Source organism: Mirounga angustirostris, unplaced genomic scaffold, assembly GCF_029215605.1.
Source record: "Mirounga angustirostris isolate CCGP_5_RB_7025 unplaced genomic scaffold, mMirAng1.0.hap1 SCAF_13, whole genome shotgun sequence".
NCBI classification, from domain to species: domain Eukaryota; kingdom Metazoa; phylum Chordata; class Mammalia; order Carnivora; family Phocidae; genus Mirounga; species Mirounga angustirostris.
In genome coordinates this window covers 104,531,697-104,558,789 of record NW_026991721.1, presented here as the reverse complement: position 1 = coordinate 104,558,789, position 27,093 = coordinate 104,531,697, and the positions used below count along the sequence as shown (strand labels likewise).

General features: G+C 42.8%; 1 protein-coding gene across 1 annotated transcript in view; it reads left to right on the top strand.

Moving 5' to 3' along the window:
- Positions 1–26,848, top strand: part of RAB39A (RAB39A, member RAS oncogene family) — a 36,906-nt gene extending 10,058 nt beyond the window's left edge. Inside the window, exon 2 of the mRNA XM_045895122.3 lies at positions 15,328–26,848. Coding sequence (XP_045751078.1) covers positions 15,328–15,754 — 427 coding nt within the window. The 3' untranslated portion in view covers positions 15,755–26,848. The remainder of the gene's footprint in view (positions 1–15,327) is intronic.
- The last annotated feature ends 245 nt before the right edge of the window (positions 26,849–27,093 follow it).

Sequence of the window (27,093 nt, the reverse complement as noted above, 5' to 3'; positions counted from 1 at the left end):
ATTCCTGCCTCAGAAATACAAAAGAATGGTGTGGGGCCCAAACTGCACCCTCTCTGAGAAAAGATTAGGAAAGAATACTCCAAACAGGAGTTAGATAGATATTAAGAACTTCCTGGCATGATGAAGAAAAGATTATAATTTCTTAAATTCTAGGCATTGCCTCTCATTTTTCTTCAATGTAGTGTTTTTCAGAGTGATGTTAATAGGTGTACTTTGAGAAGAGGTTTCCTTGACTAAATAGTTTGGGAAATGTTGGGCTGTTGCAGGATTTCTCAGAGTCTCTAATATAAGGATATAGTAATACACGTTGTGAATCCTCAAGGTAGATACGGTGTTTCCCTAACCCAGAGTCCTTCTTTTTTTTTTTTAAAGATTTTATTTATTTATATGAGAGAGAGAGAGCATGAGAGGGGGGAGGGTCAGAGGGAGAAGCAGGCTCCCCGCCGAGCAGGGAGCCCGATGCGGGACTCGATCCCGGGACTCCAGGCTCATGACCTGAGCCGAAGGCAGTCGCCCAACCGACTGAGCCACCCAGGCGCCCTAACCCAGAGTTCTTTTACCCAGAACATTTTATTTTTTTAAAGATTTTATTTATTTGTCAGAGAGAGAGAGAAAGCGAGCACAAGCAGGGGGAGTGGCAAGCAGAGGGAGAAGTAGGCTCCCCACTGAGCAGGGAGCCTGATGCGGGGCTTGATCCCAGGACCCCGAGATCATGACCTGAGCTGAAGGCAGACGCTTAACCAACTGAGCTTAACCAGAGCATTTTAGAAACTGGTAGGTATGTAGGTAGGTGGAGCACTTTAGGAAACAATACTTAAAAAAAAAAAATAAGTATTTTTTTAAGTAAGCAATTCCTTAAATTTTAGGAATATATTTGAGAATCTCTTCAAAAGAAAAAATCTACGGTTTTTTCTTTCTTTTTTTTTTTTAAGATTTTATTTATTTATTTTTGAGAGAGAGAGAACAAATGGGAGGGGCAGAGGGAGAAGCAGGCTCCCCGCTGAGCAGGGAGCCCGATGCGGGGCTCGATCCCGGGACCCTGGGATCATGACCTGAGCCGAAGGCAGACGCTTCACTGACTGAGCCACCCAGGTGTCCTCACGGTTTTTTCTTTCATGTGATTCTCCATGTCCCTTTTGCTGCTGCTCCCAGGTATGATTTCATCAGATTTCCCCTTTAAAACTCTTAATGTTTTAGGAAAAGATCCAGTAGCCCTTGAGAGTCCCTTGACTTCTGTCCCCTCAGTCAAAATTAAGAGGTTGATCTTCTTCCTGACTTCTAGCCCCTTGTCACACGTTTACTCAGATCACACAGGACCTTCAACACTTGTTTTAAGCGCAAAACCTCCCAGTTAGAATCAGTAGAGAAACTGGAAGAAAGGTAAAGGAGCAAATGGATGAAACTTCTTAATTTTGGATTTTTTAGATATGAAAGGCTATGGGAAAGCAAATGTTAATGAAGCAAATATGAGGTGAAATTTAAGACCAATTTGATAGAATAGATGGGTAGACTGAAAAGAGAATTACAAGTCAAAGAGAAGATACAGTTAGTTGTACAGCAGACGATCATTAGTGGCAAAGAAAATTAGTGAGAAAGTGGGGGGGGCAGATACGTGAACGACGCTGCAGAGGGGCGCCTGGGTGGCTCAGTCGTTAAGCGTCTGCCTTCCGCCCAGGTCATGATCCCAGGGTTCTGGGATCGAGTCCCGCATCGGGCTCCCTGCTCAGCGGGGAGTCTGCGTCTCCCTCTGCTCCCCCTGCTCATGTTCTCTCTCTCTCAAATAAATAAAATCTTAAAAAAAAAAGCTGCAGGGGTCAGCCTACACTGTGGTCAACATACTGGCCGTTTTAGTCTATAAATAACTGTAGCCACAGGACCAGGAAAAGAACAGACAGGTGGTCTGATAACAGCAGTCTCGGTTGTTAATAATACAGTTAATGTCCAGAACGGCTTTAACTTGTCCCAGAGGTTACAGCTCCTCGGTGGTTTGCTCAAGGACCCTGTTCTCTTAACTCTGTGGTCAGTGCTCTTTCTGCTGCACTAGGCCTCCCGACATAATTGAAAAGAGTTTTACTGACACACTGTGCAGTTTCTGTCCTGAAAGTACTCTGTTTGCACACGGCTACCTCGCCCGTCTTCTATCCACCCACGTCAGTGACCCTCTCCACCCAAACCAGTATTTTACTGCTGGGTTCAGAAAACAAGGTGGAGATAGCTTTACACACAGTAACAGTACTGATCACTGGCAGCAAACGGCTGTGGTTGCCTAGACCCTTCCCCGCCTCCATGCAGTACTCCGGGACTGCACTGCTATACTCAGTGGCAGAAGTGAGCCCAGCTGCTGTGGTGGACAAGCTTGTATGATGTATCCGGCCTTGTTAGACAAGGAGAGGCGTCGGGTCCTGCCCCAAGCTACCAGCAAATACTGGCTCTGGTGTCCACAAAGTAGCTTCCCAGTCCTTAAGCTCTGTCCCCTTTTTTTCTGGAGAAGTTGACATCAACCAGGATGATTTACTTGTGGAAATCCAGGCACTGATTTAGCTTAGCTGTTTGTCAAGCACTAGATGTAATAATAGATGTAAATAAAAGTAAGATAGAGGGGCGCCCGGGTGGCTCAGTCAGTTAAGCGTCGACTCTTGGTTCCAGCTCAGGTCATGATCTTGGGGTTGTGGGATCGAGCCCTGCGTAGGGCTCTGTGCTCAGCGGGGGTCTGCTAGAGATTCTCTCCCTCTCTCTCTGCCCCTCCCCCTTGTTCTCACTCTCTCTCTCTCTAAAGTGAATAAATAGAATTTTTTTAAAAAGTCAGTAAGATGTCTCACTTTCAAGGTCCATGCTGTCCGTCTCCTGGGTACAGACTATGCTGCTGTAATACGGAGAGACCGCCCAAATACGGCTCCTTAAGGAAAACAGGACTTTGTTGCTCCTCCAGTAACAGAGCGAACGATTCCAGGCTGTCCGGGTGGCTCTGCCTCGGGATCAGCTTCCAGGATTCTTCAGAATTTGCCATTTCCCAGCAAGCAGGAAGGAGGAGGAGGAAACCATTTCTGAAGAATCTGACCAGCCCAAAAGGAGAAACTTAAGATACCAATATGAGAGTCCCTCAACGAAGTGATCCAGCCTGATTTTCTGGCAGTGGGGCTTTTGGTCTTAATGCAAGATTGCAAGAAATATTGGGGGGGTGGGGCGCCTGGGTGGCTCAGTCGATTGTCTGCCTTCAGCTCAGGTCATGATCTCAGGGTCCTGGGATCGAGCCCTGCATCGCTCTGTGGAGAGCCTGCTTCTCCCTTTCCCTCTGCCCTGCCCTGCTCATGCTCTCTCTCTCAAATAAATAAATAAAATCTTAAAAAAAAAAAAAAAGAAATATCAGGAAATCTGTAATATAAAACCTAGAGACCAAAGCAACTAGAGAAACAAATTTAATAAGGGGGAAGGGAATGTTAAAATAAAACTGTCTTTAATTTCCTCAGAGAGATAATGGGAAAATAACCATCAAAAGAAGAACAGGATACTGTTTTTTTAGAGGAATATTTTGAGAACAAAAGAGCTTTTAGAAACACAGTAGGAAAAAAACAAAGCATTCAAAAAGAGAAAGAAAATAGGAAAAGATTTTATTAAAAATTAAAGAAGATAATCCAGAAGATTCAATACACAAGTAACAGGCGTTCCAGAGAGAACAGAAAAAATAGAGGGGAGAAATCCTCAGTGAAGCAATTCAAGAAAATCTTCCAAGACTTAGGGCCCGGAGTTTTCAGATGGGAAGGGCCTAACACAATGGATGAAGGGAGACAGATTCGAAGGGACATTGTCATGACATTCTAGAACACTGACACCACAGAGAAGTTCCTACAGACAGACAGACGTTCTGAGGGGAGGAAAAATCAGGAATCATGTTGGTTTCAGACTTCTGAAAACAGCAGTGGAAGCCAGAAGGTGATGGAGAGACTGCAAAATTCTGGAAGAACTCTATGTCTGACTCGACTGTCATTCACCTGGGAGAGCAGAATAAATCACACTTGCAAGATTTCGAAATCTCACACCCTGTGTCTTTGTAAGGAGAGCATGTGCGCTGAGCACACGCATGTGAGGGAGGAAACCAGGAGTGATGAACACGGATACAGGGGACGGGAAACTCCCTCTGAAGATGGGCAGAGGCCGTGGCCAGGAAGATGGTGAGGGGGGACCGCAGCGTGGCCCCTCTCTGAAGGACAGCCGGGCCAGCCTATAGTGGGAGATCTGCTCAGGAAGACGAAAAAGACTAATGAGAACTCCTTGAAAGAACACAACTGGCAGAGCGTTTGGAATGGGATTATTGAGTTTAGTACAGAAAAAGATGTGGTGGAGACTTTTGTGCTCACTCTTACCAGATGCTGCTTTTCTTCAGGACAGGTGGGAGGCATACATTCCCCTTTCTCCTACAGAGACAGAATCATGTGACTACTTGTGGCCAGTGGATTTGAGCAGAAGCAGTATATGGTGGTTTTAAAAATCAGCCCATCCATTTTGAGTCTATTTTTGTGTGTGGTGTAAGGGAAAAAGAAAAAAAATCAGCCCAGATTCTTTATCATTCCTCCCATCCACAGGTGGGGGGGTCTGTTACTACAGCAAGCCTGGCCTATCTTTATGAATACACAAGACAATTATGAATCCTAGAAAAGATTGTGCAGGAAAGGAGAAGTCACAGTTTACTTCAGGGCGTCCGTGATCAGAATGACAGGTGCCAAGACATGATCTGCCTAAAGTTACGACGTGATGATACCGGCAGTTGGGGAATGGGGGAAAGTAAGGATGTGTGGAAAGTGTGCATGTCACTTTGATAAAAACGTGAACTTAGAAAAAGAAGGAGGGACACCTGGGTGGCTCAGTCGATGGAGAGACTGGCTCTTGGTTTCAGCTCAGGTCATGATCTCAGGACTCTGCTTCTCTCCCTCTCCCTCGCTCTTCCCCCCCATCCACGTGCGCTCTCTTGCTCTCTATCTCAAATAAGTAAAATATTCTTTAAAGGAAGAAAAAGAAGGAAAAGGACATGAGCATAATCTGTTCAAATGACTTGAAAATAAAAGCTGCATAACTTCAGAGATAGAATGAAATGAGAAAAGGCCACACACCCACTATAAATTCCACGATGTGGAGAGGTGTACAAAAGCACGCGAAACAGAGCAGTGCAGAGAAAGTCGTGTGGGAACAGACATAAGTTACAAAAATGGTGGGAGAATTATAACCCAAGATGGCCATCGTCTTATTTTTATTTGGCAGAAGGATGCCGGAAACCCTTGGAGTGAGTGCTGAAGTCTTTCATACATTTTCTGGTAACATACCACTTAGAAAATAAGCATCCTTTCATTATCACTTGCAGACAATTAGCGAAGCTAGAAACTGTTCCCATTAATTTCCAAATGAATGGTTTCTTTTTTTTTTTTTTTTAAGATTTTATTTATTTATTTGACAGAGACATAGCGAGAGAGGGAACACAAGCAGGGGGAGTGAGAGAGGGAGAAGCAGGCTTCCCGTGGAGCAGGGAGCCCGATGTGGGGCTCGATCCCAGGACCCCTGGATCACGACCTGAGCCGAAGACAGATGCTTAACGACTGAGCCACCCAGCCGCCCCCAAATAAACTGTTTCGGTTTTCACACATAACTTGTTCTACCTGCCAGCATCCACTGCAAAGTACAGTTTGAATTACTACCAACCTTAAAACAGCAGTTCTTTAGAAAATGTGGATGATTTCACCTATATGCTTATAAGTATGTGCAGTTATTCAGCCCATTTCTCTCCTTTTGGCTTCACAAATCCCTCCTGTATAAATATCAAAAGGAGAAAAGCTTTTTGGTATTTCTCGGTTATTCTCCCATTTGCTCAGCATTTACATGCTGCCTGGGCATGGTCTGACAGTGTGAACTTACTCAGCTGCTGATGTATTCCTTTACAAATATTGCTAGGACTCATCATGTCCAGTTCTGTAGTAGACACTGGAGATAAAGCATTCCAGAAAAACTGACAACAATCCTTGCTTTTGTGGAGTTTACCAGCTAATGGGAGGAGTCAGGCTATAACCAGATAAGCTGGAAAAACTATGTAGGATATCAGCGTTAAGTGCTGTGGAGGAAAATAGAAGGTAAGAGATGAATAGAGCATGCTAGGAGGTGGGAAGACCTCACTATCATCAAGTGATGATCTGTCAAAGAAGGAAAATGGAAGGTGGTCATGGGAATTAAGTACAGTCCAAGAGAGAATATGGCCTGTCATGTCTTGTCAGTGATGTAGAAAGCCTCTGCAACCACAGACTTGACTTTTTAGGCAAAGACCCTGGGATTACACAAAGAAAAAGACTTTTAATGTTTGTATGTATAAAGAAAGATATCCTAAGTCATGAGCTCCAAGTTTCAGAATCTCAGGGCCGAGAGGGCCTGTTAGAGTCAGTAATAATAAAAAGAGAGGAGAAGCTTGTGTTTTCGTCTCTTGAAAGCAGTCCTAAGGGCTGGATGACAAGGCCAGTGAAGCAGGTAAATAAAGCATCGACACAATGACTCTTCCCAGAAGGGCAGTCGGAATGGCAGGTCGCGGTGGAAGGCACTCACGAGGCTAATGCATTCGTAAACCGCTTGCTGCCCACAGCCTTTGGCACCAAAGTACTTCTGTCCTCTAAATGCCTACTTTACAGTTGGCAAAGCCACAAGAAGGGCATTTCCAGGATGGAACATCTGGTTTGTTTTACCTAAGTCAGTCAGCAGGGGCTCTATATCTTGCTGCTTTTTTAAGAGGTCTGTGCACATCCAACAAAATCCATAGTAATAGCATATAAGAGTTGGATAATCTGGCCACTTTCAGATAACATTTTATATTAAGTAAATATAATATAAATAATCGTGTGCATTCCAGGGCCTGTGGACTTTTGTCCTTCATGTGACAACAGCATCTTGTTTTCAGTTTCCTCCAGGAAACTAGATGACTGTTTAATTTGAGATATTTACATTTTTTAGAATCTCAGTAGTCATGTCATTTGGGTGAAAAAAATTCCAAATTCCCCAAGGCTTATCATTCACACTTGGTTGCATTGCTCCTATATTAAGTAATTCCTTGTAAATGTAAGCAAACCCCAGTGCTCTCAATATCACTTGTCTACATATTGTTTCAGGAAAAAGAAAATTAAGAGGAAAATTAACATAAATTAGTTGGCCGTTTTTCTTTTCTAAAGCAAAAATACTGTAAGAATCAACTTTGCAGGGGCACCTGGCTGTCTCAGTCGGTTAAGCATCTGCCTTTGGTTCGGGTCATGGTCTCGGGGTCCTGGAGTCGAGCCCCATGTCGGGCTCCCTGCTCCATGGGGAGTCTGCTTCTCCCTCTCCCGCTCCCCCTGCTTGTGCTCTCTCGTGCGCGCGCTCTCTCTCTCTCTCTCTCAAATGGATAGTTAAAATCTTTTTTAAAAAAATCAACTTTGCAGCTGAATGTTTGAAAGGAAATGTGGCATATACATACAATTGAATAGTATTCAGTCATTAAGAAAAGAAGGAAATTCTGTCACATGAAATAACATGGGTGAATCTTGAGGACGTTATGCTAAGTGAAAACAGCCAGTTACAGAAGGACAAGTACTGCGTGATTCTATGTATATGAGGAGTCTAAAATGATCAGACGCATAGAATCAGAAAGAAGGGCAGTTGCCAGGGCTGGGAGCAGGGAGAAGGGAGTGAGTTGCGGTTCACTGGCTATGAAGTTTCGGTCATGCAAGATGAGAAAGTTCTAGAGATCTGGTGTACAGCATTGTGCTTACACTTCAAAAATAAGAGGTGGATCTCGTGTATTTTTACCAGTTTCAAAAAAGAATGAGTTTTGGCCTTGTTAAACGACGTTGAAGGTTATAAAACGTTTGTGACTTTGTTTTGTCCTTCTTCTCTCGCAAAATATATGTGGACTCTATCTGGTCTTCCAGTTGCCAGAACCAAAACCAGCTTGAGGAAATCTAAATCGACACAAAACGAAAGTTTCTGGAAGCACGTCTGAGGCACAGAGCCTTGACTGTAGGGACCAGGCTTGGAATGAATCAGAAGATGCCAGGAGTTCTGGAGCAATAAGAACCACAGGAGGCCAATGTGGTCCTCACCCTATTGTTGCCCCTTTGTCATCTGTCAGCTCACTGACATAAGAAGCCCCAGATGACCAACTAGCAGTCTCAGCTAATTCAGTAGAAGCATCCCAGGGTTCTCTTGTGAAAGCATTTCTCCCTTGGAACTAAAACCTTGACGTCAGCAGAGTTCAGAGTCATGGGGATTAGAAGCAACAAAAAATTGTAGTGACTCATTAAGGGTGATTGTGAGAGGCACCATCACCCCACTTCCACCCTTTGTCTCCCAAACCATAGCATCTGTTTGTGAGGAAAACCACCTCCTAGTCTGTCCCTCACTAGTTTAAAACGTACATTCTGAATCGTGCCAAAACCTTCCGAGCTGTTTCCTCCTGGATGTAGGTATCACTGAATCTGAACCCATTCCACAGTTTTCTAGGGCCAGATGCCATCCGGATGGATGACATGGTAGATCAACGAATCCCATGGCATCAGCCCATTTCCCTGTCTCTGCCTCTGCTAAGTGAAATCTTTGGTCTGTAGTGAAGTGTGGGATGCCACATCTATAGATAAGGGATTCCATAAGTTTATGGATGGTGGTGCTACATGGTGTGAGTCCAGATTCAATGTCTGTTACACTGGGGACACGTCAGTGTCCCCTCCATGATGGTCCCCCCAGAGAAAGATACCATATCTGAAGTGTCAGTAGCTGCTGGAAAATCGACTATTGAACAGGGAAGGGGAAGTCTTCGTTGAGCCCAGTCACAGCCTCCGTCTCTCTGCCGTGATCACTTTGAGTCCAACCCAGGGTAAAAATACGGACTGATAATTACATGACAGGATATTTTGTTTCAGCAGTTATCAGCAACTCCTCGACAGAGTTGGGGTGAGGATTCACATAGAATACAAGTATTCACATGCTCCAGAGCCATCCGCATACCTCTCCCCAGACCTTATGATCAGTCCTCTGATCTTGCTTTTTCCACCCTGCGAAACCCTTAGCCTCTGCTTATGAATTGTTGTAGATCCTTACCTACATCTTTCCGTCTCTGTCTCTGGAAAAAGGACCCCTATCGTCCACAAATGGGAGGGGCTCTCTTTTCCACGAACCTTCGAGTCTGCTACTGAGTGGGGCTGACCGGGGCCGGCTGTATGGCAGAGTTGAGTTTTCTCCTCTTTATTTATAGGGGAATCCCGATGAGCTTGAGAGGGTCCCGCAAAAGTCGCCGTGCTGGGTGCGTGAGCCTTGTTACTCTAGGTCCCCTCAGGTCCCACCCCAGTCCTGCCCACAGATTTGGCTTCTGCTTGGTGACAAAGTTCCAGCCTAGTGAAACAGAGAACACCTAGCTCTTGATGAGCACTCAGATTACACCCTTGCTTGGTGTTCCAGGCATTTAGTCTCTATCAAAGCCAGGTTTAAGCCAAGAACTAGCTCTCAAAAGCATAATAGCTCTTCACAAAGAGAGCATACCTTTATTCCAAAATGTCACTCCTGTAATTGTCCAGTGGAACCTTCTCCAAGCTTGACAGAGCATGCCAGTCTGCTGTGGATACTTCTGGCAGGCGCCATTAGATCTGATGGACCATGGGCCAAATGGCCAAGCTGCTTGCGTTGTAGCTTGGGCCACCTGAAGGGACTTCTCTTGCTTTCAGCTCTATTAAGCTAGTAGCCTCTTGGGTCTCCCACTTAATGGGTCAGAGAAGTACATTCAAATACTATACAAGTGTCCTCCACGATCCAAAAAAGCCCAAGTGTTATGCTTTTTTCTTCTTGGAAGGGGGCATAAGATACCACAACTTACCTTTGGAGAGGTTTTTTTTTTTTTAAGATTTTTTATTTATTTATTCATGAGAGACAGAGAGAGAGGCAGAGGGAGAAGGAGCAAGGAGCCTGATGCAGGACTCAATCCCAGGACACTGGGATCATGACCTGAGCCGAAGGCAGACGCTTAACGACTGAGCCACCCAGGCGCCCCCTTTGGAGAGGTTTTAACAGCATGCCTTGGATTAAGGGACCACCCTCCCCTAAGAAACTTCACAGAAATTACTGACTACTGTATCTTCATGGGATACATATTTAGGATGATATCTATCTATCTATATTTAATTTATCCACTCTTCTCTAGCCACTGACATGCTCATAGAATCTCAGTGACCTCGGTGTGAGAATAGAACACACTGCTAATAGGTCTTAATATTGGGCACTTTTTTTTTGCACTGCGAGTATCTCTTCCCTCAAACTTCCTCATTCTCTGCCACTTCTCCTATTTCCCCAGTGGCTGTGTTCATGGCTTTACCAAATCAACCACTTATTCCCTCACCAAGAATGTCTTGAGTGCCCACCGTGTGCCAGGCCCTTGAGAACCACTGGATATTCAGTGACGAGCACAGACAGGGCACCTACCTACCTTTCACAATTAGCAACCCAGCAAACCAATATCCTGAATTCAGAAAGTGGAAAGGGGTGGAGAAGGATGGTGTGCAAGAGTTACTAACCTGAGAAACAGACTCTAACCGAACGACTGCCATTTTCCCTTCAATAGAGGTGTCCAATAAGAGGAGAGGAGTCCTCTTTTGTGAGGAGAAAAAGGTTGAAAGGGAAATCCTATTTCTTCCTATAGTAGAAGTCTAAGTGTGAGGGAAGGGGGAGAAGAGTTTCTCCTGATACGAGCAGTATTCCTTGGCAGTGTTGAGTGTCTACTTGGGATGGGTTATAATTAATTCATGGGGACACCAGCCTGCCACCTGAGTGATTATCCCCAGAAACATTTAGTGGCATGCCGGACTGATCCAGAGATAGAGTTTTCCCCGATGAGTGTAGCAGTGGGGGAGGACCTTGGGAATTTAGATATTTCCAAGAGACCAATTATAGTGATGTCTCACAGAACAAGGAGGTAAAAATAGGAGGGTATTAATGTACTGGGTAGAAAGTAATAGAATTACTCAGTAGATTACAAATGTGGATACAATTTTAAAATTGTCACTAAAAATAGGCTGCAGGCTGTGAGATTTTGATCAAAAAAAAGTAGGTTGTAAATCTGAAGGTTTGGAAGTAGTGAATTTCTGATGATGAAAAGGAAGTAGAGGAGAAAGGCAGAATGGAGGGGATAGTTCATTAGCAATGAGGAAGTCAAGTAACAGAGATGACAGCAGACAGCCCATCCAAACGAGTGAGCAGAATGACAGGAATTGAGATGGAAAAAAAAACAAAGCAAAGTGCTAACGTCTTCAGCACACAGAGAATGACCAAGCACTTGGCAGATGACAACAGATGATAGAGCCAGATGGCAAAAGCCTCAAAGAAGTAGGGAAGTTTGAGGCGGGGGGAGGGGGAGGGATGTGGGTTTTTGGGGGGTTTTTGTTTTGTTTTTTTTATGACAGGGGTTGGGAGAGAATTATCTGGAAGTGGCACTGGGGAAGCAGAAGCCACCTCCTCCTGATCCTATAGAATGAGCAGCTTGAGCATGCTGCAGGGGAAGCCGTGTGGTCAGGAAATGAAATTACATACAGCAGGTGTCAAAAAGGCGAGAGGAGGGGAAAACATTCTGCCAGGAGACTAGTCTTTGAATGTGGGATAGGAGTTGCTAATAGTGTAGTGGTCAAAGCGTAAAAGACCCAGTAGGTTTCTTTATACTCAAAGCCAGATTGGGGTGCCGGCTGGCTCCGTCGGTAGAGTGTGCAACTCTTGATCTTGGGGTTGTGACTTTGAGCCCTATGTTGGATGTAGAGACTGCTCAAAAGTAAAATCTTTTTTCTTTAAAAGATTTTATTTAGGGCGCCTGGGTGGCTCAGATGTTTAAGCGTCTGCCTTCGGCTCAGGTCATGATCCCAGCGTCCTGGGATCGAGTCCCGCATCAGGCTCCCTGCTTCTTGGGAGCCTGCTTCTCCCTCTGCCTCTCTTCTCTCTCTCTCTCTCTGTCTCTCATGAATAAATAAATAAAATCTTAAAAAAAAAAAAAGATTTTATTTATTTGTTTGAGCAAGAGAGAGAGCATGAGCAGGGGGAGGGGCACAGGGAGAGGTAGAGTAGGGGAGCCTGATGCGGGGACTCGATCCCAGGACACTAGGATCATGACCTGAGCTGAAGGCAGACACTCAACCGACTGAGCCACCCAGGAGCCCCAAAAATAAAATCTTAAAAAAAAAACCACACAAAAATCAGATCTTCCACTTGGGAGGGACAAGGGTCTGCTGAGAACTGGTATCCCTCAAGCTGTCCCCCATGATTCACCTTCCCTATTGTACCAGCATCATGCTGGATTTAGCGGGTGCTGTATCCGCTTTCCAATCTTGCCAGAGGGTAGCCTCATAACTCTTAGTTTTCCCATAACACCCCTGAGACCAGGTTGAAATCCATTCATTTCTCTCTCCCTTCCTTCTCTCCTTCCTTCCATTTCCCCCTCCCCTAATTTTTTTCCCCTTTAAATCATCCATTCATTCAATGAGACTTTCAAAGCCCAGGAGGAAATAGTTAAAGTAACCTGCAGCACGATGTTGTTGCTTATAAAGAACTGTTACTCATCCTTAACTCTGGAATTCCCTATAGGGAGGCTGACCTACATAGTTCTTTTAGGATCTGTACCCAATTCTTGTAACCCTTCGAGAACTTCTGGAGACCTCAGTGTTCCCCAAGAGAGCAAGTCCAGAGAAAGACAAATGTTCCTCATCCCCTTCTGTAAGACCTGCCTTTCAAGGCCCAGTTTTCAGTCTGTAGCCCTGGATTTTCCCCTAAATAATTGACAGCAGGGATGCCCAGTTGTTTTAAGGGAAACTTTCCCCCGCCCCGGGCCAACCATACCTGAATCTGAAACCTAACCGTATCAGAATTCTAAACCTCATATCCATACCCACACATAGAGACTGAAGATCAAGTTACTATATAGAAAATGACAGATGTCATATTGAGACCATTTATTCCAACTAATCGTTAGTAAGGGCTTTTTATAGTGTACATGGCGTATACTTGGCTATCATTTCATTCTATAGAATAATTTGCCAACTGTATTCCCAGTGTCTTTGCAAAACTAAATACAAAGGGCTAGAAAACAAGGCATTTTCTACGGAGTAAAATATACCTCTGCTTAATGTACAAGCATTTCATCATTGAGTGTTCAACCACAAAAGCGTGTCTTTGTAAATTAAACTAATGGTAGATTAAATAGGAGGGAGGATAAAAGTAATGCAGACTTGGTGCTGAGTAAATTAAAGCTTTCAGTCTAATAACATAGCCTTAATTACGTTTCTTTTAAGGCACTGCACATCTGCCTAAATTCACATATATAAAGATAAATCACAAAACAATAACAAATTATCCCTCAATTTTTTAAAAAAAGCAGCAACTTAAATGAACTGCATTGTTTGAAGCCTGCCAAAGATACTGGGAGATTTTTCTTACTGTTGGTGGGTATGTAATACAATAGTCCTTGAGAAAATATTCCTAAGTCACTTGAGAATCTTTCTACTAAGAATTCTGAAGAGGGGGCGCCTGAATGGCCCAGTCGGTTAAGCATCCGATTCTTGGTTTTGGCTCAGGTCGTGATCTCAGGGTCATGAGATCGAGCCCCGTGTCAGGGGAGTCTGCTGGGGATTCTCTCCCTCTCACTCTGCCTCTCTCCCTGGTCTCTCACACACTCTCTAAAGTAAACAAATCTTTAAAAAAAAAGAATTCTGGGGCACCTGGGTGGCTCAGTCGGTGAAGCGTCTGCCTTCAGCTCAGGTCATGATCCCAGGGTCCTGGGATCCCCCTGCTTAGCAGGGAGCCTGCGTCTCCCTCTCCCTCTGCTGCTCCCCCTGCTTGTGCGTGCTCTGTCAAATAAATAGATAAAATCTTAAAAAAAAAAAAATTCTGAGGAGAAGCAGGGAAGCAAACGAAAGGGAAAGAAAAAAGAGGTGAAGTACTTTCTTCACATGCCCACACAAATGGTGTTGCGATATTGGGTCACTGAACTGAGCTGTGATTTCAGCAGTAAGGGTAATGAAGGTATACAAGAAGCGGAGAGAGTACCAGGTGCCCTACTGACCCCCCACAAAGGTCTTTGGGGGTCAGATGAGCTTAGTTAAGGATCATTTCAATGCTCAAGATCATTGACAGCTTAAAAACTGAAGCACATGCCATCCCACATACAGCACTGAGCACTTTCCCTCTCCAATAAGATCAATCAATCCTGTATAACAAATATTAAGTGACATCTGTCATTTGCCAGGCAGTATGATTGTTAGGTACTTAAGGGAAACACGACCTTCAAGGAGACTTGAATTGAGTGGGAGACGTACCCACCAATCCAATCAGCACGCTGTGAAAACGGAAATACTCACAATGGCAGTATGCCAACAGCTCAGTGGGATTGTAAGAGGATTGCCTAAGAGGGGCGGAGAACAAGAGGCCAGTGGCAGGGAAGGCTTCTCATATATATGATTTTTAAACTGATTCTTGAAGGAGAAATAGGAGGTAGCTAGGCAGAAAAGGGTAGAAGACATTCTAGGTAGAAAAAATATCATGTAAAGGCACGAAATATAAAAGAGTATGGCCTTGCCACCTTGCCTCATGATTCAATCAGGAAACAAACAGCACACTTGAAGAGTTAACTAAAAGTTTAATGAGGTGGGAAGTGAGCATTTCTGGAAATGTGGGCAAGGTGAAGGGCATCAACAAAGGATGGTGAGGCATTCGGAGTTAGCAATGATGAGAAGCCATTCACCACCTGGCCAAAAGAGGAGAGAGAATGGGACACCCGAACCCAGTGGAACCCATTAGAAAGGCGCTACCCAACGGGAACCATGACCAGAAACAAGAACACAGCTGCTCCTCACCCACGGTCAGGCCGAGACAAAGAGAAGGGTAGATACCCGACCTCTTTCCTCTGGTCCCCAGCTGGTGCTTCCATGGGCTGGACCTCACGGCAACTGGGCAACCTCTGCCCTTCACCAAAACTTTCTATATTCCTATTTTTAATCCCAGTAATGTAATAATTACTCTATCAGATACTTGAAAATAAAAACAAATCATCGTAAGTGCGAGATGACATACGACGTAAGTCCTTTAGTCTATCTAAGAATAACTACACTTTAATATTCTGTCGGATGAAACTGGCTCGCTGGTTAGTTTCATAATATTTTTGTCCACTTAAGACACTTCGTATTTGATCTATAAATTCGGGTTAAGTCACGTCAGGTTAGCTTCACATTTTATTACGGTGCTGCATTGCTTGGAAGAGGAGAAGCAGAACAATGTGTCCTTTGACAACCTGTTTTTCTACTTATTTTTCAGATCAATAACTCGATCTTATTACCGCAACTCAGTTGGTGGGTTTTTAGTGTTTGACATCACCAACCGACGCTCTTTCGAACATGTGAAGGATTGGCTAGAAGAGGCAAAAATGCACGTGCAGCCGTTTCGGATTGTGTTTCTGCTGGTGGGACACAAGTGTGACTTGGCTTCACAGCGACAGGTGACTAGGGAAGAAGCCGAAAACCTGTCCGCAGACTGTGGTATGAAGTATATAGAAACCTCCGCAAAAGATGCCACAAACGTCGAGGAGTCCTTTACGATCTTGACAAGAGACATTTATGAACTTATTAAAAGGGGGGACATTTGTATTCAAGATGGCTGGGAAGGGGTAAGGAGTGGTTTTGTTCCAAATACTGTGCATTCTTCCGAAGAGGCAGTGAAGCCCAGAAAAGAGTGCTTCTGCTGATTTCAAACAGGCCAAAGAACTAACGGGAACAGATTGGGTGTCATCTCAGGATAAATAGCAACATGGATGGCAGAACGATGCAACGCAAACGTTGGAGAAAGAGTTACAAGCCCACGCTAACGCTGTTTTGTAAGGTATTTAATTCAGAGCACTATGCTTACTCGCTACGCTACCAGATCGGGTATTTTGCTAAATTATCAGGCAAAGCAGACAACTTTTTCTTGAAACTCAAGTGTCTACAGAATTACTCCCTTTCTCACTTTGTTAGCGTGTAGCTGACCTTCATGTCCACGTATATCAATAGGACTCATTTTTCTTGACAGTTTAAAATGGGTTTTTTGTGCCTGTGTAGTCTGACTGAAAAGATTTTATCAGGCATTATGTTCTCATGAGTTAATTTGTTAATACTGAATAGTAAAGTGGATTTAAAAGTGCACTGTTCGTTTACAAATAAACAATCTCAGACATATCATCGGCTAGGACTAAAATAACAACAATTCCTTGTATAAGGTACCACGTTTTTAACCATTCTTTGAAATATTTATCCTCCCGGGCGCCTGGGTGGCTCAGTCGTTGGGCGTCTGCCTTCGGCTCAGGTCATGATCCCAGGGCCCTGGGATCGAGCCCCGCATCGGGCTCCCTGCCTGGCGGGAAGCCTGCTTCTCCCTCTCCCACTCCCCCTGCTTGTGTTCCTGCTCTTGCTATCTCTCTCTCTGTCAAATAAATAAATAAAATCTGTAAAAAAAAATAATAATATTTATCCTCCCTTAATTTACCTAAACATAGTATTATATTTACAACGGATGAGAATTTTGTTTTCTCATATTCTTTCCCCTCGCCCCCACATTCTGCAGAGGGAGCAAAAGAAGGTGCATGCTTGGGGCGCCTGGGTGGCTCAGCTGGTTAAGCGTTTGCCTTCGGCTCAGGTCATGATCCCAGGGTCCCGGGATCGAGCCCCACATCGGGCTCCCTGCTCAGCGGGGAGCCTGCTTCTCCCCCTCCCTCTGCCTGTCTCTCTGCCTACTTGTTCTCTCTCTCTGTCAGATAAATAAATAAAATCTTAAAAAAAAAAAAGGAAGGTGCATGCTTTTGTGGACCTGGGGGTTCGTGTATGCCCTCTGCCCTCTTGCTCTGAAACACCACTCCTCCAAGGTGGAAATGATAGGGAGGGAAATCCCAGGAGACTTAATTCAATCAGAAGTCCTGTTTGAATGTGGTTTTTGTGCATCTTTGAAGTAGATATTTAATTATATTTTAAATACTTGTACATTTTCTAGGTTCATGGAAGTATTTTTAATAGTGCTTATGGAGAGAAGAATATAAATTATAACATCACTGTAAGATTGTGACTAGTTCTATTGTCAACATTTTCTTGATATCCTTGTATTAATTTCACTCGAGTGAGTTCAAACTGTAATTGATCAGATGAGAATAGCTGTCCCCCCAAATGTAAAGTCATCTATTTTTACTGCTACAATTTTAAATCTTGTATTACAGTTTTCCATCAGTCCAGAATGGCACCAACTCAGAAACTGAGTATCTAACAACAATTTAAAGTACGGTCCCCTGGGCCTAATTGTAAAGTTAAACAGCTAAACTATAAAATACGATTTAAGTTTCAGTGGACACCCTTTATAATACTAACGTTGGGGTAAAACTAATATTTGGCCTGGAGGGTATGATGTGTTCCAAGATTTAGAATAGAACTAAAGAGTCAGGCGAAACAAATGGAAACGCAGGGCCCCCCAGAAGTTGATACTTCACCGAGGTCACACAAAAGCAGAAGCAAGCCTAGAACTCTGCCTAGTCAGGGTTCTTTCCATTACTCTGCTGTGTCAGGGGTGTGTGCGTGTGTGGTAAAGCAAGGGAAAATATGATCCAGCTGAGTCCACAAAATACTAAAACTGGGCCGTAGCATTTTGAGGTTATAGAAGAGTTGTTTGTGGTACAACAACACTAAAATGAACAATAACTACAAAGCTCTGAGTTCTTATGCAAGATTGCCAAACATCTATATAACCTTAGCCAGATATTTTTATCCATATATATACATATGTATAAAATAACTATTTTCTTACACATAATTATGGAGAATATGGATAATGGATAATGACGCCAAAACAGTAAAAATACTTGCTCCAGGCAAAACATTTTGACTAAGTGTCTTACAAGTCAGATATTCTTGAATCAGATATAATTGAAATTATTTAATTTAAAATTTACTTAATTTAAATTTAAACCTATTTAAATTTAAAATTCAAAATGAATGGATGATGTAGCTAATTACTAAGTATTTTAAATAAACATGATAAAGAAGAAATGAAAAACTATCTGATCACATAATACACTTGTCCCTGACAAACACTTCTCATCTTGAGTCGCGTTAGCGCTTTCAGTACATGTGGTAAATGTGAGAGTTCATTAAATGGTAAGCTTAAGCCAAAATGATTTTGTAAACAGGATGCTTTTAAATGTGGCCTTTATAGACATAATAGTAGCGATCAGGATTTCTTTGAAAGTTTATACTAGGTTTCCAAAAGCCTCCAAGTCCTCCATGATTTTTTTTTAGTGGCAACCAAAGCAGCCTTTTTTATTGTTAAGATAACTTTACCAATCTGTTTATCCAACTTTACAGCATTCAAAAACTGAATCTATGGATTAATAAAATCCTTTTAAGAGTGCTTTTGATTTTATATTGCCTTTGGTTCAATCAAGTACAAAGCTTCCACTGACTTCAAAGAGTGCACTGTGTTTAAATAATTTCCTTAGGTCTGGCAGAGTGATAAGGATTTGAAAGACTAAAGACCCATTTCGGAAGCTAATTCATTTGTTACCCCCGTAACTGCCTGGAGAGATTTAGTTGGAAATGCAAAGGAAACATGTAATCTTTAAGAAAAAAAAAAAGAAGAAGAAGAAGAAGAAAGAATATAAAGGCTTTAAAGTTAGATCCTTTGGGGCGCCTGGGTGGCTCAGTCGTGTCTGCCTTCGGCGCAGGTCATAATCCCAGGGTCCTGGGATCGAGCCCCGCATCGAGCCCCGCATCGGGCTCCCTGCTCTGCGGGAAGCCTGCTTCTCCCTCTCCCACTCCTTCTGCTTGCGTTCCCTCTCTTGCTGTGTCTCTCTCTGTCAAATAAATAAAATCTTTAAAGTTAGATCCTTTTGTATTTTAAAATAGAATACATTCCGAACAAGAGCTAGCTCTTGGAAATTCCACAGCTGATAAATAGCCATCTCTGCTTCAAAATCTTTCTAAATCCCCATGTTTTCACTAAACTTTCCTGAGTGACCAGTCTTCACCCCAATAACAAACTTTTCTCCTGAACTTGGATGAACTGCTACATGACTTGGTGTTTCTATAATCCTAATCACTGATAAAAGTAGACACGTGAGTGTTGAGCTGTGACAATCTATAGCAATCATTACAGACTCTGATTCGCTTCCTACACATCATCATGGCATAGAATAAATGAAGAGAAAAGAAAAATTTTAAAGATTATATTTTAAATTAGTGCTCCTTGTTGTTATATCTCTCTGGAAAATTTCTTTGTCTTTTTTTAAATAGTGCCTAAAACATTGTCTTATCGATGTAATTCATGATTATTATGTTGAATTAATCCTATTAAATGTGGATTCCATATATATGGTTTTAATTTCTACTTTCCATGGAGAAACAAACATGTTTTGCTACAGTCATCTCTTGCCAGTTTCTTTTCGAGTGACAGCCAATGGAAGAAAGACATGGTATACATTTTTTGAAGTACGTTATTAGTGTTACTTGATTTTAAGTAATGAATAAAAAGAATGAGAATGAGAACTATGGTTGTCACAAGATTGTTACATTATCCATCTTTACTGGTGCTTTCAAAACAGAAGCAACGGTTTCTTGCAATTAAATGTATCCGTGTGTGTGTGTGTATTTACAAATGAAATGCAAATAAGAATCAGATCTGAAATCCCATATGTTACATAATACCCTGGTGGAGTGTGGGGCAGATCCCCATAATCAAACATTTATATATGTACAGCAAAATGTATGAATATTTACACTAAAAAAATGTCTATAACCTGTCATCAATTGAGGTCAGATTTTTTTTTTTTTGGCTGCCAAATGAGTTATCAAGAGAATTATAGATTTTCAGAGCCTTTTGGGTTTCAGAATTATGAAAAAGGATCATGGTCTTTTATTATACCTTAACAGATAATTCAGAATTTGTGACTTTTCTCTAGTTAGTTCTTTGTCATACTTCAGCCTTGCACATAGCAAGGGCTCATTAAATTTTGAATCGTGTTGTTCAGTCACACAGAAAAAGACTTCTTAGCTTCTGCACAGATAACCAGTTACACACATAAAATACTTACAACACTTGGCACATAGTAAGTACTCAATAAATGTCACCTTTTATTTTTGTTTTTAGTAGTAGTCTTTTTTTTTAAGATTTTTTATTTATTTATTTTTATTTGAGAGAGAGCACACGAGAGGGGGGAGGGTCAGAGGGAGAAGCAGACTCCCTGCCGAGCAGGGACCCCGATGCGGGACTCGATCCAGGGACTCCAGGATCACGACCCAAGCCGAAGGCAGCCACTCAACCAACTGAGCCACCCAGGCGCCCATGTTTTTAGTAGTATTCTTACAACCACCGAATTGCCAACAAGCCAGTTTTAATCCCCATGATGTGCCAGAAACTAATTGTTGATAATTGCAATCTTATAGATCATTGCAAAGGGTCATGACTCTCTGAAATGGTCTGATTCTTAGAACGAGGGGAGAACGCTTTAGCAGGACAAACAGAAGATGGTACCGTTCTTGGGGATGGCTGGCGTTCCCCGACAGCATCTGACCAAAGGGACAGGTGCTCAAATGAGTGTAGCCATCATGTCTCCACCTCTGAGCTAGAAACAGTCATCAGCAGAAGAGTTAGTGAGTGTGTATGGTGTAGTAAGGACCCTCGGCCAAAGGACTGGGCTTCTTAGTTATGTATAAAATGATTATCGGTAGCACTGGTTTTTAAAAGATTTTTTGGAAATAGCTTCAATGACATAGAATCCATGCACCATACAATTCACCCATTTAAGATGTATCATTAGATGGTTTTTCAGATTTCACATACTCCGAAATGTGCAACCATCACCACAATCTTAGAGCATTTTTGTCGCCTCGAAAAGAAATCCCCACACCCTTTAGCTATCACTCCCAACACCCCTCCCACTTCACACCACCTGAGTCTTAAACAACACTGAATCTACTTTGTGTCTCTATTTGCTTGTACTGGATATTTTATATAAATGGAATCAAATAATATGTGGTCTTTTGTGACTGGCTTCCTTCAGTTGGCATGTTTTTAAGGTAGTACCATTATTTATTTATTTTTATAGTAAGCTCTATACCCAATGTGGGGCTTGAATCCACGACCCTGAGATCAAGAATTGAATGCTCTACCAACTGAGCCAGCCAGACACCCAGTACCGTTATTTTACTAAAAGAATCCCCACTATGTAAAAAATATTAGCTCATTGTACAAAATTTGGAAAATATAGAAAAATAGAAAGAAGAGGGGCGCCTGGGTGGCTCAGTCGGTTAAACGTCCGATCTTGGTTTCAGCTCAGGTCCTGATCTCAGGGTTGTGGGATAGAGCCCCATGTCAAGCTCCGTGCTCAGCAAAGAGTCTGCTTGTCCCTCTCCCTCTGTTCCTCCCCGCCTGCTCACGCTCTCTCTCTCTCTCCTCTAAAATAAATTAATAAAATCTTTAAAAAAGAAAGAGAAATAGAAAAAGAAGGGAAAATTGCCATTAGACTCATCACCTGAAAAATGACTATTTCAATATTTAATGTGTTTCCTCTTTGTAATAATACAGCCATGTTGTAAAAAGAAAAAATCTAACAATAGAGATATAAAGTGGAAAGTGAAAACTTCCTTTTACCCTCTCCAACTCCCATTTCCCTGTAAGAGACAATCACTGTTCACAATTCTATGTTTATCTTTCATGTCTTTTCCCTATGTATTTATGCATAAAATACACACGTAATAGATGAGGGACCACACAAATGAGATCAGTTATAACACTCTTCTGTAATTTGCTTTTTGCACATAATAGGGTCTTGGAAATCTCTTCCATTTTGACACACATTGATTTTGACAGCTTCATAGAGTGCCATATATAGTGGGAAATAATGATTTATTTAACTGCTCTCAATAATAAATGCTTAGATTGTTTCCAATTTTTTGCTACTATAAATAATGTTGCAATAAACATATTAGTGAACGTATTTTTTGGGAAAATGTGTGAGTAATTTTGTCTGATGTATTCCCAGAAGTGTGCTGGGTCAGAGGTCATTGCACATATTTTTAGTAGATCTTGCCAAATTTCCTTTAAAAAGAGTAGGCCAGTGATATTTTCAAAAAGAGTTTATACGAATATTTGTTTCCTCAGATCCTTCATTAATACCAAATAATGGCAAAATTTTGACATATTGACAAATGATGGGCAAAAATATTCTCATTTTATTTATTTTATTTATTTTAAATATTCTTTTTAATTTGCATTTTTCTGTTCTGGGTCTGAGCCGCATTCATAAATTAATTGATCATTTGTATTTCCTTGGTGAACTATCTACTAGTATCCTATTCCCATTTTCAACTGGATTATTAGAATTTTTCTTACTGATTTTTTTAAAGACCATTTTCTATCATATGGACAGAAATGCTTTGTTTTGTATGTTGAGATTATTCTCTTGCAACCAGTAATAGCTTGTGTATGTTATCTTTTGTTGTAAAGTTCTCATTTTTCTTCGTATCTTCTAGGATTTATGTCTTGATTAGGAACTTCTTCCCTAGCCCAAAATTACAAAGCACTATCGTACATTTTGCTTTTTATGTTTACACTTTTATATGTCAGAATTTATTTGGACATAGGGATTTTTTTCTGAATAGTCCATTGTTCCAACGTCATGCATTCCTTTCTCCAAACATTTGAATTAACATCTTTATCACAAAAGATTTACTTATCTATAGTTTAGCTCTGTGGCTGTACAGAATCTGTTTCCAGACTTCAGTTCTACTGATTGTCTATTACTGAGCTAATGCCACACTTTAATTTATTGACTTTTTTATTAGTTTAGTTTTTTAAGTTGGCTCCATGCCCAGCACAGAGTCCAACGTGGAGCTCAAACTCACAACCCTGAGATCAAGACCTGAGCTGAGATCAAAAGTCAGATGCTTAACCGACTGAGCCAGCCAAGACCCCCCCAAAGTTTTTTTATTTTTAAGATTTTAAGTAATCTCTGTACCCCACATGGGGCTCGAACTCAAGATTCCCAGGTCAAGAGTAACATGCTAGGCGCGCCTGGGTGACTCCGTCAGTTGAGCATCTGCCTTCTGCTCGGGTGGTGATCCTGGGTCCGGGAAACGAGCCCCACATCGGGCTCCCTGCTCAATGGAGAGTCTGCTTGTCCCTCTCCCTCTGTCCCTCCCCACTGGGCTTGTGCTCTCTCGCTCTCTCTCCATCACTCTCTCTCAAATAAATAAATAAAATCTTTAAAAAAAAAAAAAAGTCGCATGCTGCACCGACTAAGCCAGCCAGGCACCCCGAATCATTTACTGAAGTTTTAAAATACCGTGCCAGAATGACTAACCCAACTGCTTTAAGCTTCTCCCATGCCCATCAGCACCCAGACTGTGGTCTCTAAATACTCTTTCCCTTTCAAAATAAAAAGCACCAGGGCTCTTTGGTGAAATGGCTACTTCTTGGTCTGGGGCAAGAAATGAACCCAATGAGCCTGGACATCTTGTCACACCAGAAGGTAAGGAAGCGATCCAAGAATACAATGGACATACCAAAAGAACAGAGAAGCAAACCTGGAAAGGCCAAAGCTGGGACAATATGAACATCAAAATGAAAAGTAGTGGAGTAAAATAGCATTGAATATTTTTAAATCTCTGAGTTCAAATGACAGTAAGAAAAACTCATATTTCTCAGCGCCTGGGTGGCTCAGTCAGTTAAGCATCTGACTTGGTTTCAGTTCAGGTCATGATCTCAGGGTCCTGGGATCAAGCCCCGCATCTGGCTCCCTGCTCTGCGGGAAGCCTGCTTCTCTCTCTCCCACTCCCCCTGCTTGTGTTCCCTCTCTCGCTGTGTCTCTCTCTGTCAAATAAATAAATAAAATCTTAAAAAAAAAAAAAGAAAATATTCATTATGAGAAATTAGCTCATAAGACTGTGCGGTCTTATGACTCCACAGTCCAGAATCTGCAGGGTGGGCTGACGAGAACCTGAATGCCAGCTTGAGTTTGAAGGCCACCTACTGTAAAATCAAGAAGAGTCAATGTTGCAGATGAAATCCAAAGTCAGTCTGCTGGACAATTCTCTTGCTAGGACAGGTGGGTCTTTTTGTTCTATTCAGGCCTTCAGCTGACTGGATGAGTCCCACTCATCTCGTGGAGTACAATCTGCTTTACTCAAAGTCGACTGATTTAAATGTCAATCTCATCCAAAAATTACTCTCACAGAAACACCAAGAAAAATATTTGACCAACTATCTGGGCACCCGGTGGCTCAGCCAAGTTGACACATAAACCATCAAGGGCACCATATTCTATCCACCATCTCAATAACTCTCTGCGGATCAGGCACTGCTGACCTTAAGGTACATTATGATAATTGTGTCCACATAATTTCTGATGGTTAAGCCTTGCCACCTAGTGACTTGTTTTAGAGTCTTGTCAGCCCGGATCCCATCAGGAAGCCAGTTCTGTAGGACTTCTCCCACCACCAGCCCTAGGCTCTAGAGGAGAGCCACACCTGAACATCATAGTGAGTCGCACCGGTGATCCTCTGACCAGGACATTCCTTCACATTCCTTCTTGCCTTGCTACGTGATGTATCCTCCAGGCCGTCCTGGGCAACACTAGCACCAGGAGAATTTTCCGCTCTACCTACTACATCCACTTTGGCAAGCTCACTTCTCTGAGCGTTTTAACCCTTCTACGATCGGTCATGGCAGTTCTAGCATTCCAACTTCCTTGAGTGTGACATGACTTCTCCGTTCCTGGAGGGCATCCTAGGAGCAAACTGGCACCATTTCCTGGGGTTCTTGCCAGAGCATGAAATCCAAGATCCTGGGAAAATGCTCCCAAATCAGTAAAATTTCCCTTATCCAACTCTATGTCCTGGCCTGTTGATAAAGCACGTTCAGAAGCCAGCAGTAACCTACACAGCCCCCCAGCCCCTACCCCCACCTATGGGCCGTCTCGCGATTCCTTTTGGGATGTAGTCTCTTTTCTCCCTTATCTGGCCCAACCCAGTCTTGACTGGGTTATATTGTGACTTAACCCTGGTTCAGGTCTGGAGAGGATGCACATATTGCCTTGTGTGAAGAAAAAAAAAAATCTCTGCATCATCAACAAGCCAAGGGAGAAGAGCTGGTTCTTAATGGTAAGGGGTGGGCTCTCGGGCTCAGAGGTTTCAGAGAAATCTGATGATTCAAGACTCTGTAGGTCATCATGTCTGAGGACTAGATGTCCTCAGTCCATGTGTCAGGTTCCTCTTCCTTTTCAATCAAGGCTCTGACCTTGGCATAGAAGACCTGCCTTGTAGGGCATTGAACTCTCTCTGGAGCTCAGCTACTCTGAAGAGTGAGCCCTGGGCCTGGTGTTGGCCTACTGTCAGAGATGACAGCCTCTGTGTAAGCTATCAGGGACACCTCCTGAATTTCACAGATAGTCTGCAGTTGGCAATTCATGCTCTCAGATTTTCATCATCGCTTTCTTGTACTTTGGGATAGCCACCCAACACCATTGTACGTGTGGTTACCATCGTCGCCGTCTTATAGTTAGCCTATTTTACTCAGACACCTGATGTAGTCCACCAGCTAATGGCTTTCCTTCCAGCATATATCAAATAATTCACCACTGGACAAAGTTTGAACAATCTGTGATGGTGTCCTCATCATAATAGTAGGAAGTGATTCAGTTCTAAAACCCCATTTTAGCTGCTTCTCTATGGAAACCCTCCTTCCTGGTAACCACTGTCATAGGACAGATTTTCCAGGAAGCTGACTCTGAGACAGAGTTAGGTGGAGATGGCCGGGCCTTTTATTCTTTTTGTTGAGAAGTTGTAGGAGGCAGGCCTCCCAGAAGAGGTGTGGCCTCGGGTGAAGTGGCAGTCCCTGTGGGGACCGAACAGAGTGTTACCAGCGGACAGCTGAGCTGGGACAATGTGCCTTTCATGGAAGGAGGATCAGGGTGGGGAATCTCAGAAGCTTACAAGTTAGAACATCAACCCTGTGGGTTGTGTTGATTCAGCTGTAAGAGAGAAGTAACCATCAGGAAAAATTGAATATTAAATAATACCAAGATATCGTGTTGATTTTTTGGTGCGTTGTTGGTTTATTGTCGTGTTTTTAGATGGAACCCCTACCTTTTACAGATGCATACTGAAATGTTGTTGACAGGCTATCCGGGACTTGCTTCAAAATAAATTAGAAGTATACGTGGGACAAAAAATAAAAATAAAAATAAATTTTTTTAATTAAAAAAAAGTATACGTGGGACAAGAGTGACTATGATTTGCTGGTATGGATGGAAGACAAAACAACAGGCTGCCCCCCAAAGGATGTCCATGTTCTGATCTCCAGGACAAAAAAGGATGTTGCAGGTGTGATTACTTGATTAGCGGGAAGATGATCCTGGATTTTCCAGGGGAGCCGCATGTAATCACAAGAGTCCTTGTAAGAGGGAGGCAAGAGGGTCAAAGCCAAAAAAGAAGACGACCATGTGGCAGTAGAAGCAAGCAGAATCAAAGAGAGAGAAGATGCTGTGCTGCTGGTCAGCTAGACGGAGGAGGGAGCCACCCGCCCCAGAAGGCAGGCAGCCGCTAGAAGGCAGGAAAGGCAAGGAACAGAGTCCTTTCCGGAACCTTCAGAAGAAATGCAGCCCTGCCAACACCTTGATTTTGGACTTTCAACCTCCAGAACGGTAAGGGAATAAATCTGTATTGTTTTAAGCAACTACATTTACGGTAATTTGTTAAAGCAGCTGTATGAGTCTAGTACTGTAGGCGTATGGAGTTCCATTGTGATGTTTTTCTACTTCTGTGAAATTCCTTTTTTAAAAAAGACTTTATTTATTTATTATTTGGGAGAGAGAGATTGAGAGAACGGGTGGGAGGAGGGGCAAAGGCAGAGGGAGAAGCAGACTCCCCACCGAGCAGGGAGCCTGATGCGGGACTCGATCCCAGGACCCTGGGACCATGACCTGAGCCGAAGGCAAATGCTTCACCAACTGAGCCACCCAGGTGCCCCTACTTCTGTGAAATTTCTTATGATAAAAAAGTGTTCTGAGAATTA